This window comes from Filicampus tigris, chromosome 5, assembly GCF_054856515.1.
Source record: "Filicampus tigris isolate MCC_2025a chromosome 5, RoL_Ftig_1.0, whole genome shotgun sequence".
NCBI lineage: Eukaryota > Metazoa > Chordata > Actinopteri > Syngnathiformes > Syngnathidae > Filicampus > Filicampus tigris.
In genome coordinates this window covers 11023755-11036767 of record NC_141221.1, presented here as the reverse complement: position 1 = coordinate 11036767, position 13013 = coordinate 11023755, and the positions used below count along the sequence as shown (strand labels likewise).

General features: G+C 42.2%; 1 protein-coding gene across 1 annotated transcript in view; it reads right to left on the bottom strand.

The window, feature by feature from the left end:
- The window catches only part of cemip2 (cell migration inducing hyaluronidase 2), a 29979-nt gene extending 17021 nt beyond the window's left edge, over positions 1 to 12958 (bottom strand). The window contains exons 1-6 of the mRNA XM_086031796.1: positions 12502 to 12958; positions 8272 to 8633; positions 7746 to 7886; positions 6044 to 6611; positions 3183 to 3352; positions 1546 to 1737 (exon numbers count right to left, since the gene is read on the bottom strand). Coding sequence (XP_085887922.1) covers positions 1546 to 1737; positions 3183 to 3352; positions 6044 to 6611; positions 7746 to 7886; positions 8272 to 8605 — 1405 coding nt within the window. The 5' untranslated portion in view covers positions 8606 to 8633; positions 12502 to 12958. The remainder of the gene's footprint in view (positions 1 to 1545; positions 1738 to 3182; positions 3353 to 6043; positions 6612 to 7745; positions 7887 to 8271; positions 8634 to 12501) is intronic.
- Positions 12959 to 13013: the final 55 nt, after the last annotated feature.

Below are 13013 nucleotides of genomic sequence, written 5' to 3'. Positions count from 1 at the left end.
AGAAATGCTATCAGAATGTGACAGGCCGGGAAGGAATGTACTGGCAACCGTGTTTACCCGTGGGCTGAACCGTGCACCTATGATCCTGACAGGTACCATGAGAGAACTTGAACAAGAACAAAAAAAAATGTCCAAAACCGCACATCATAGTGAAAACAAGCCTTGAATTTCAATTGCATACAAATTCATTTTGTCAAACAGATGCTAATGTAAATAGTATATAGTTGAAAACATGTTAGCTAATGACCAGCATGGAGATACCAGAAAAGCTTAACAGCAAACACCTTTTGTGTTCCTTCTGCATTACATGTCTGTCACGGCCTTCAAAGGGTAAGCAGTTTTATTTTATTCTATTTGTATGATACAGCAGGTAACCTCTCTTTATACTTGTGTGACAGTTAAGAATAGGGATATTCGATACCATTTATTTTTTAAACTGAGATATTCACTCTTTCAGTACTCATCGATACAGAGTACTGATACCTCTCATACTTTTGATGTTTAAAAGTTCATTTCACATAATGACAAAATATAAACAAAACCCTTCTATCTGACGCAGATGAGGATTTTGCCCTCGATATCGGTGGCTGGTATCGGCAGCCTGCATTAGTACCGGCCCAATACCGATACCTGGTATCGGCACTCGCCCATCCCTAGTTAATAAAGTTGAAACGTTACCTCAAACATCCATTTGACAGGACAGGAAATTAAGATTTCTGATGGCAACGGTTTGAGCCAGGAGAAAAATTGTTTCACTTTACATTGTTTCCCAAGGGAACAAATTATAGTGAACCACCAGGATCACATAACGAACTTCAGACGATCCACTGTACGCACCAAAAGTAGAGTATTCCTAACAGTTAAGTTAAATATTTACTGCCCACCACAGAAATATGCTTAGCCGTAGCCGCACCTCATACTCGACCCACTAAAATAATTTGCGGTTGGAAGAGAAACCTGGTGAGACGCTTATAAAAACATAAATCATCTCCCAAAGTGCTTGTGTATATAGGGTGCTGTTGGCAATGAGAACGCAGAACAGCTGTTTGGTTTTAACAGTGACTCAAAAGTCGAGACCCGCGCTTGATCACATCTTTTTCTGCAGGAAGGGAGTTGGTTTTTGCTGACAATGGATTAATGGCATAAGAAAATATATCTGATAGTAGGATGAACAAAGACTGTTGGGTCAGAACATTAGGGTGTAGCAAAACAGATAAAATAGGAGCAATATGTGATAGATGGGTTAGCAACAAAAAAAAATTAAACACTTCATGTGCCTTAGATCTGAGGTACTCCTACTTCCTCCCACATTCCAACAACATGTATGTGGCAGTTAGTTCATAAAAGATTGATTATGTCAACATTTTGGGCTCTGGGACCGATTATTCCAAATATGGTTGATCTTCGTGGAATGTTTTGAAAGTTGAAAAGCATCACAGAATAGATAAGAGGCAACCTCTGAGGTACCATTTTAGCTGGATAATATTCAAAAATTAAACAATATTCTGACCACGTCTAGGCCTTTGTAATACCACGCTGTCTCACCTTGTATTCGGACCTGCCTACTGGTGCAATGAGGGCAGGGTAGAAGGGTAAACTCTTCAGCTTGATGCATGGAATAATCTGTACTGGCAATAACAATTTGATTGCCGGGTTGCCAGGACTGCTGCACCTCATCCTGGAGATTCAGCACCACCTGGTCCACCGCATCCACCTGAAAGCCCGAGATTGGGAAACCTAGGAGAGCAAAATATTGAACTTTCAATTAAAGAAAAGGAAGAACGGGAGTTTATCATGTGACATTTTTCTGGGAAACATCGCAATAAAGGAGTAAAGCAGAGAATGCACCTGCCTCTATGAAAAAGGTTTATCGGGGTGTGAATATGTACAGTCGCCCTAAATACACAGCTCAAAGGTAATGTTTAATGAAAAGTCTCATATTTGTCACAATGACATGGTCACAAAGACGTGTTACAAGTCAGTCATCTGACACACCTCATTTGTTTACCTTTGTACCTTCTTATACAATGCTGAAGAAAAATCCATCACTACTCACCATTGCAAGTTCATAAAACATATGAGCAAAATGTCTCCTCACTACACTCGTGACTGTGCTGTATATGTCGCAACACATAAATGAGTATAAGAGTTTCTGCATCTCATTCACAGTAATGTCCAGGACATACAATGAATACAAAAAGTATACACATCCCTGCTCAAATTATAGGTGCAACGATTTATGTACAAGTAATCGATTATCAAATTAATCTAGAATTATTTTTGATAATCTATGAATTGTTTAAATACCTTTTTTAATTCATTTAAAATTGTCCAAATTCTTGGAATTTCAGTTTCTCAACAGTAAATACCTGATTTCTGTAGTCCGCGATGAAAGCAGACAGATTATTTTTGTGTTGAATCATAATTTTAAAAAATGCTTTTACTTTGGAAAACAATGATCAACATTTTTCTCTATTTTCTGGCGTTACAGACCAAACCAGTAACTGATCATAATTAATTTTGATATGTGCATTATGTGCATCCGTTTGAAATAATGTCCTGTTATTGAGTAATGGGATGGAAATTTAAACATGTTTTTTTTAATCTGATCTAAATGATTTATCTTATCCTGTAAAATCTGAAAAACATGACATTTGAACAGGAGTGTGTAGACTTTTTATATCCATTATAGATGATACATTTTCAGAATGTTAAAGCTCAATCGACCAAAACATTATGCACACCTGTACACTAGTATCAGATCCTATACCTATATTCGATAGTCCACCTTTAGAGACAGTGCTCAATTTATGAACACAGTCATAGTTTTAATTTAATGTTTATGATTGTAGTTTCATTTTGCAGCGCTATAAAATATATAGAATATAGAATAGAATAGAACAGCCTAAAATTGTGAGTCTTGTTGTTTATAGTTCACACAAGTAACCAGTTCTATGGGTTTTTTTTCCTTCGTATGATACATAAGCAAACCACCATATCCTCTAAAAAAAAAAAGAAGCTATTGCTAGACACAATTCCAAGCACTTAATTCAAAATTCAATCAGAATTCAAAACCTGCCAACTCCATTTTCAATTAAATCACCGGTGAGAACTGGCTATTATATATCGGCGAAGGGGACATTACATAATTTGGACAGATTGTACCATTATGCGCTCCTCACCATTCTTCCACTCGCTGTAGGCCGAGACGGAGAAGCGCACGCCATTGACGGTGGTGAAGTTGCGCCTTGCCACAGCTCTCCCTCCGGTGTCGTGGTTTTCGTGTTCCCTGACGTCCTCCGAGCATGACGCGTTACCGCCGCCCACCACGGAGACCAAAGCCCACGCCTGCCTGCAGAGATCAGGGAGAGGAGGAGAAATCGTTTTATTCTACTTAGGAGAAAAGTCGTGAGGAAACTGACAAAATGTCATCATGTGCGCCGTCAGCAAATTTCAACTACACAAGCGCGAGGCCACCACGAGTACCTGTGATGCAAGAGCAAAAAGAAGTAATCAAAGCAAACAAAGTACCAGAAATTGTGACATGGTCAGTTTTCAGTTCGCCCAACTGCTCACTAATGTCACCAAGAAACAAAAGAACAGAAACACTGCATTCATTACTGTGCTTGTCAGTTGTCACTGCCTACTCGCAGAAATGGATGAGAATACGGTGTTTATGTCAGCGGTGAACTTCTTTTACATTGGATCGACAGCTCACAATGTTCAAATTGGGTGGAGCAGATTACTACAATTTACACAAGCTCCATAAATGATATTGATTTAAAAATTACACATTGGAGTGGAGTGCGTTTTGTCCTTTGAGGGTCCAATGTGTCACAATAATTAAAAGATGGTTAAAAGAATGACTGTGAATGATTTTGAGCAAGGGGATGTGTAATATTTGAATGGTAACTTTTTAATTCAAAGTGTCTTAAGAAATATGTTAGTGGGATAATTGTTTAAAATACACAAAGATGAAATCATCCGCATGACGAATGATTTAGGGTGTGGATGCTGAACGGCATTGGTGGGTTTAGGGGCGTAATCCTGTCCTGAATTTCAAATGTCATAATTATTTTATTTTTGTCAAGATTCCAAACGAGTATTAAGACATTGCATTTTATGGAGAAAATCTGTCATAAGGCATCAAACACGCCGTCACAAGACCACCCGGTGGAGGACTGTCCCTGGACTATTCACAGCAGGGTTTGAGTCCATCAAAGTTCTATGAAAAAAAAAATTGTACAACACGGGTCATCATCCCGGTAAAATAACACCATCTTTGTGAGGATGAAAGTGGTACAGTGCATCCAGTAGACACACAAACCGGATCCATCTGGGGAACACACTGTTCTGTCAAGTTTAGATCTTCCCGGGGGAAAGAACCTTTCACCTTGCGCCCAGTGCGAGCACTGATAAAAGTGCAAGCAGGAAGCACAGGGGAGGGCGGAAAAGGCGCACTTTTCCACTCAACCTCGGCCACCGGTTGATCTTCACAGCCTTTAAACGACCTCATTATTGCTGGGTGTGTGAAAGTGAGTAGTGCTCTCCTGGGAGACAAAAACATTAAATACAAAGGGTCTACTGAACGATGCTCTACTTTAGTTTCCATGACAAGTTAGACCTTATTTTCTCTATACCATTTTTTTTTCCAGCAATCTTATTTTGAAATACTAAGCGGAGTTAAATTATTTTGTTGTCTCTAAAGTCATGAAGCACTGAGGTGAACCTCCCTGCATTTAGAGAACGCAGCTACTCAAGATGGATAGCTGTGTTGCCGTGACAGAAAGAACCTGAAAGATTTCTCACCTCGAGTGAGACTTTGAACTGCACACTGTCCAATAAATATCATCTGTAGGGCTCCTATCAGGCAAATCCGCAGAGAGCTAAGATTAAATCCCTCCAATAAATGGAGAAAGATTAGGAAATGTGAACGTAAGCGGTTGTGTACACACACGCACGCAGGGCTCTATCATTTGAGCCATTTGAAGCTCTGTGTTGTGGATTTGAGTGGATTTCTGTGAAGACCTCTGTGTTGGCTCAGTACCCTGGAGTGAAACGTGACACTGGAGAATTTGGCTCAGCGCTTGACTTGTCTGCCAAGCGAGGACCGAGACGGGTCACGCTAGCCTCATATTGGAAGAAACACAGTGCTCGCGGGTGTCGGACACACAAGGGCCGATCGAGCAATTCAACAAACGATGTCAACATTTGTGTCCTTTAAAGAAAGAGGAGCGATAGACGCTACATTTCCTGGACAGTCACATTTTTGCACAAATCCTGGAAACATTACGACCATAACCTTGTTTTCCGGCGTGTGCTTCCTTTCCTGGCAGAGAGCAGAAATTTAGAGTAAACAGGAAGAGAAATACGATGGAATTATTCAAGGTCGAATCCCAAATGGAAAGGTATAAAAGAGCGTTATTCCAAACAGTAACCTTTCAGAACAAAGAGTTATTGTAGGTTGACTACGTAAAGAGGTGTCAAAAGGTGAGAGGACCTCAATGTAATTGAGTCCCTAAGGACCAAGAAAAAATCCTCCCAATGACACACAACAAAAGCACATCAGCACAGCAATTTTCCAGTGGTACAGAAGCTCAAGAACGTATTTTTTTCCTAAACAAGTCTTTCCACCTGCTTCTGTTTCTGGTGACTGCTCGCCAAGAAAATTAAGATTTCAATATGGTATCACCCGAAACTGTGAAAACCATGCGGCACTGAACGCATCCATGGATGGAGACATGCAAGGAAATAAAAAAAAAAAAAAGAGGAGAATGAAAGTCTTCTGTATTTATTTTGGGCATGAGGGGCTTGGCCACGAGAAGTACACAAACTTAATCGGAGAGGAAACTGAGGAGTGCAAGAAAACTGAACGCTGTCGCAAAGTGGAAACTGGGGGGTGGGTAAAATATTGCAGCGCCCGGAGCTTTGGCACAGCAATAGCTAAGTCTAGTAGTTGCAAGAAACGTTGACACTGAATGGTCCAATGTTGAGAGTTTTTACCCCATAGTGGATTCAGTACAAGTGCAACGCGCCTCCTCACCTGTACTTGAGATCGTAGACATATCTGCTGCCAAGGGTCTCCTCGATGGCTTTCTTGGTTTCTTCCAGAAGACTTTTGACGGCCGAGTCTCCGACAGCGAGCGTGACTATGCGACCCGCCGGCAGGGACCGGAGCAGCTGAGTGAGCCGTCGACTGTCATTGCGGGATTCGTGGGTGTCGTAACGTTCCCTGAGTAGGATGTCGGCCGAGTCCTGATCCACCACGCGCAGGTTGATGCCTCTGCTAAAGTTGCGCTGGAAGGTGTCACCTCCAGTGGTCAGGCCGGAGGCAGGCACGCTTTTGGTCAACAGAGACCAGGAGGCTCGCTCTATGCCATGGAGCTCCAGCGTTCCACCGCTCATGACGCCAATGAACTTCCGACCAAGACCGGGTACTTCAGGGACGTCCTTGTTGTCGGAGCGGCCCATGAGGGCGATGGCAGCGTGGGAACGATAGCGACATTTGGCTGCGCCGATGACAAGGGCTCCGCCATTCTCAATCAGGATGTGTCCTGTTCTCAAGGTTATGTTCTTAGAGCCCTCAGTGTTGTCTGCAAACACTACACGACCTGGAAGAAGAGAAGGTTGGAATCGTGACTTCAACTATATGACAGCACTTAAATGCTACAGCATCAGGTCTACCTGCAAAATGATGACATCTAATAAAACGACTATATAAAAAATACGCCTTTTCAAAGGAAAAAGAGCACTCAAGAATGGTGAGCTCCTGTGTGTGAGTGTGTGCACACCGTGTGACCTCCGCTACGGCACAACTGGAACCTGGCAGCTCGAATCCGTGGTGGCTCGAATTGAGATGCGAATTGGCTGTTCAAATCAAACGCCGAACTAGAATTTTCGGATTCAAGTCAGAATGGGTCACGGCATATTGTCCCGTGTATTTTCACAAAGCTATGTTTGGATGGCAGTCAGGTCTCAATGCGACATGCGGACATGTACGTGAAAGCACAGGTTAGCTTAGCGCTCTAGCCAACCGGTACGACAGAATACAAATGGATCTTCTGGACCAAAGCAAGAAAAACAGCCTGGATTCTACCGTTGGGCGGGGTATGATGAGGGAAGCTGGAAGTTGAAGTAAGCTATTTTAAACTAAAAAGGAAAACCTTACCATAGGTTAAACGCTGCTGTGTCAACGCAGTAGTTGGCGGTTCAATACGTAGATGGTATGGTACACTCCATCTACCATTTTGATCGAATTGGATTTTTCATTTGTTGGACTATGAAGTGTTTTTCAGGGAAAGTACAATAAGTGACCGATTCAAGTTCATTCGGTTCTTGCTTGTGAACACGAATAGCAAACGCAGATTTTGAGTGCGAGTCCCAGCTCTACTGGTAGCATTTTGTTTAATGTGAAACTGGCAAGGGAAGAATACTTCAGAACATTCATAAAGAGATTTCGCCAAGTCGCTGAAAATATTTACTCATTTGATCATTAAGTGTTCACCTATTTGGACATGTTAGAAAATTTCATACAATCATTGAAATGTTTTATGGTGTCAATCATAATTGTACATTATTATCTTTGTAAAGACAGTCTGTTTGAGACAGATTGTTTTGTGTACTTAAATAACTGCCCAATAAGGATCATTAGTGGTAACTGAAAGTGTGTAGGGAAAAAAAAAAAAGGCTTCTGCTGATGAGTTTGAAGCTCATCATCTGAGGTAGCTATTTCTATGGCCTCTTACCTCCTGATTGGATGGTGAGTGACCGGAAAGTAGCAGAAGACTCCAATCGAAATAAATCCCCCCTCCTCACAACAATGGCCTTCTCTGGCTGGTGGTCCGGGTTCCAGTTACTCAGGGACGGGTTGTGATCTGGACAATTCTCTGCAAAGATTTCGGTGAAAAGGATAAGGCTGTACATTAACTTCTGGTATTTATTAAAGGGGCAGCGTCGCTCAAGTGGTAGGGTGGTTGTCTTCTAACTTGAAGGTTATGGGTTTCATCCTAAGACCCTGTGAGCCTGTTGTTTTTATTTGCCTGTATTTATGTGCAGTATTAGTGTTTGAACTGGTCATAATGTTACAATGGCTTACAACAATACTAAATTATAAACTTATTTTGCCTTGTTTTTGCTGAACACGTAGGCCTACTACGCTACTATATTTTTAATGTTGTTCATGATGGTGGTACTTGAAGAGCCAATTTTTTTCAGGTGGCAATCTGTGTAAAACTTTTGACAATTGACACTTTAAAATATCTATAATCTTACCGTCTAAAATGTCACCACTAGTGAGACAAAGTACAAGTATGAGGCTGAGGAAAAAAGCCCCCATGGACACCCCGAAGCAGATGAGCGTGTTCTTTCTCAGCTTGAGGCTCTGAGAACGCTCCCGACGCTGGCTCTCCTCCGACAAGCTGAAGGTGGCTTGTTGCTGCGGCGGCAGGCCATGAGGTTTGATGGGCGGCGGCGGTGGCGCTTTGGCCGGCAGGGGCGAGCGGACCGGAGCCACCCGCCCTGGGACGTAGCCCGGGGAGCGCTGGTGGCTGCCTTTGGGGGGAGCCGCAAAGACCGGGAAGCGGCTCGAACCATCACTTGTCGGCATGATAGTTGGTGATGACGCCTGCTGCTATCTGAAAGGAAACAAAAACACAGAGATGGAGAAGGAGGGTCAGACAAACAATAGTCATTCAACACTGCATGTTTGAACGAATGACTCACTGACACTTTGGAAAAGATTTGGAAAAGAGTGGCAAAGAGAAAAAAAAAAAAAAAAAAAGCATGGAATGTTTTTGCAATAGTGTTGCGTGCAGACTTAATTTGAGTCACATTTTGTATGAGTGCACTGAATGGACCCATCTGATCGGCGTGCATTTATTAGTAGTGGTAAAAGAGTGAATGAAGAAAGTAATATGGGGGTCATCAGTCTATGACAGAGTTCCATTACTACAGCAGTGACGTAATCAGATTGCGGTGGTGACTATGGCTGTGTCCAAATTCACAGGCTGCGTCCGTCGAAGGCTGCATTTTCGGCTCCATGGCGTCACTTCCGCCGCGACTTGACCGCATATGGTGTTCATATTCACATTAAGCCTGTCCAAATTCGCCACGGCTAAAGTGGTCCACGGTGGATACATGAGGAGGATGCTTTGAAGGCGTCGAGGGACCCAGCCTGTGAATTGTCTGTCTAGAATTTGGAAACCACGTATCGTCGAGAAGCGCCGAAAGTGACGTCATGCGGCTGAAAATGTGGCCATTCGGAGGACGCAGCCTGTGAATTTGGACACAGCCATAATCACACAAGTATTCTTATGCTGCATTCAAAGAAGGCGGGAAGTCGGACTTTTCCAACTTCCGACTAGGAAAAGTGCACAAGAACAAACTAAGGATGGTAGGCTCTACTAAATAAACTAACATCGATACCTTGTGTTGGCGATCGTAGCCGTGCTATTGTGGGATGCCAGTTAGACACATTGCACTTTATCTTCTTTTTTTTAAGTGTGAAATGATCCCAATCTTTGGACAGTTTCCGCCTGGCTTGCCGCCATCGCGCCAAATTATTTCTACACAAAGTGGTGTGTGAGTCTGCAGTATTAGTCTGTGTGGAAAATTATGACAGCGAAGTTTTAAGGCAGAGGTTTTGCTTTGTTTTTTTTGTAATCAGATTTTTAGAGTCATGCAATTAATCGTTTCAGCCCTATGCTGATATGCAAACTAATTTATTGCGCACCATCCACAACTTGTAAACCGAGGACCCCATGTGTAAAATCATGTCAAAGGAGGCAAGTGAAAAACAAGTCCGACAGAAAAGGTCAACAGTGAGGAAAAGACACTACAGGAGCTCATAAATGAACATGTAAACCGCAGGCGGCAAAGAAAGGAAAACAATGTTACACTAAGGGGCCACGTTTTGTTTTTAAATCTGACACGCAGGCCAGGTCACTACTATAATAAATGAGCTAAACACATCACTATGTAATATATCAAATATATCTAGTGGAACCAATTAAGGACTCAGTTGCGGAAAATGTGATTAAGAAATTCAAATGCAAAACATTATCATGTATATCATTTGTCTACTGGCTGGTAAGTTTCCAAAGTCCAAAAGGTAGTTGGACGATGACAGCATTCCTGAAAGTATGTTAACACAGATGACCCAGATGGCACCAATTACAATAGGGAAACGGTGTTCCACTTCCAGCACTGCTTATATAACACAAAAGCAGAACAAAGTGGGCTGCACTCACACGCACATCAGCGTATACCAACAGACATATAATGAGCATAGTCACACAAGTTCACACACAAACAGAAGCAGACGATATGACGCAACAGAAACAAAAAAGCATCCGCGCCACTGTCGTGACATCACCTCCCATTCATTAAAGACTTGATAAACAAAACTTCAGCAAAAATGTTCATCGAAACGCTGACCACTCGGCTTTGAACATAACACGCCTGCAGTGTGCACGCCCTCTTATAACTGGGAGTGTGAGTATTCAGAATGTAACGATAACATTCAAACTTATGTTATATGGGTGACAACACACACCTGCCACCATTCAACCCCCCAATAAATGTATGATGTTTTAGTAGGCTTTTCCTGACATTAAGCAGTAAAGAAAATGGATGGACGGATGAATAAATGGATAGAATGATGGCTGAAATGTCGAATAACACCCACAAATTTATGTTTACTATTTGTCATCATCAAAAGAATATTTGTGGTTTCAAACTTTCAGGTGTCGTGCAGTGCGACTAAACCTCTTTTCAGCTATGTGTCTTCCTTCAGGAATTTTCACACAGTCAAGTGCAGTAAGAAAAAAAAGAAAGCATAAGTGTGTGAAGCGAAGATCTCTGAAGCATGATTTTTTTTCTGAAACGTTCTAGGCAGTCACTCTCATAGTGTGGTACCAGTAGTAAGTACACAGGCTCTTTGTAGTGGTACAGTATGTGAAAGAGCCAATGGATTTAATATAAGTCAAATTTACATTTAATATGCGAAAAACAATCAAACATCAATCTAGAATGACGCTTATAAGTATAGGTGCAGTGTTATGGGCATAATGTGTCTATCCATCCATCCATTATCGATACCGCTTATCCTCACAAGGGTCGCGGGGCGTGCTGGAACCTATCCCAGCTGTCTTCGGGCAGTAGGCGGGGGACACCCTGAATTGGTTGCCAGCCAATCGCAGGGCACACAGAGACAAACATCCGCACTCACAACCACACCTTGGGGCAATTTAGAGAGTCCAATCAACTTACCATGCATGTTTTTGGAATGTGGGAGGAAACCGGAGTACCCGGAGAAAACCCACGCAGGCACGGGGAGAACATGCAAACTCCACACTGGGAGGCCGGAGCCGGGATCGCGGCATAGTGTGTGTCTTACAATATTATTAACTACACTTTTTATGACTAAAATCGCTGCATAGTTTTTCATGAGCACTTGGGGCTACTACATTACTACAGAGATATTTTATATGATATACATTGAAAAAAAAAAAAAAAAAAAAATTATATATATATATATATATATATATATATATATATATATATATATATATAATTTATTTATTTATTTTTTTACAAAAACTCATTTGTTATTTTGCATGTGAAAAGAAACATTTCATCGATTATTCGCCCAGCCCCTATATATGACTGTGTATTAATGTTGCTTGTTATGGTGGTACTATTATAGAGCTACATGTTTTTTTTAGGTGGAATTTGGTGAAACAATGTTGACCACTGACTGATCAAAAAGAAAGTTGATTCCTTTCAATGAAAACAAGCGAGCTGTTCCTGTTGAGGTGAAAGCCCCAACATCTTTCAGTATTCATCGCCCTGGACATGACACTGAGCACAAGGCTGCGCACACACACACACACACACAACACTTCATGGATTTCCTGCTACTGAATATCAAACAGATGTGTGAGACAAACCCTCACACATTGGTCAGTTTCCCCCCCAGCAAAAAAGTAATTTTGCTACTTTGGAACTCTACATTCCTTGTGAAAATACAGCGGAGCTGTGTGTTGTCTTGTGCAGCCCTTAGATAGATAAAAAATGAAAGAATCTGCAACGTGAAATGACACAAATGTGTAATAATCCGTGGAGAGGACACTACAGTACTCTTCTAATTCTTGGCAAATGCACCCATCGCTGACAGTGGCAGTACAATATCAATTTACGGTCTTATTTTGACCACATTTTCCCAATTACATCGTGTCACTAATATGTCAAAACAAAACGGGGAAATTAGAGAATGTCAATGTTTGCTAGCTTAACGGACGCTTTTCCACTTTTGACAGTTTGCTTTGATAAAAAATAAAAATTAAAAAATAACGCAAGGACGTGACTTGCACAGCCAACACCGAGGACCACGTAGAAGCTTTATGGCAGTCACGGCGAGTGTCTGATTCTTCCTATCCCTCGCACCAGTTAACACAAGCGGACACAATGTTGAAGCCTCTCCCGGGCGGCTTTGTGAGTTACCTTCGGTGGTGGTCGGGCTGTCCTGCTCCCGCTCCTGCTCTGGTCCATTCGCTCCGAAAGCAAACTCTGAGACGAAGGAAATAGCTTCACCCTCGCCGGTGGCTGTCAGCGTGCCTTTTATATTCACCTTTTCTACACATGGTCTATTTTTTTAATGGCTGTTGATGGGCAGTCGTCACCCCCGCCTCCGATGGTCACCCCCCCTCAGCCGCCGAAAGGAGAGGAGTACAGCAGGCGCGGCTTGAGAGAGGAAGTGGTGATGCGTTCGTGGACAGTCGAGGATAACATTTCATTACCGGTAACATAATATCGTAGTAAACACACGTAAGGCGGCAACAAAAGTTGTGTTAACTTTTACGAATCGAAATGGTTGTTTTCGTGAAATTCGGCAAGTTATAGTGTTCAGTGGAATCCCTTTTAAAAAACGGCATGTCTGTCTGCAAAGGGTTCGTGAACGTCTCAAGAGGCGGCAGTGGAGCCCCTTTGGTGAAGGGGAGGGGCTTATTTAAAGC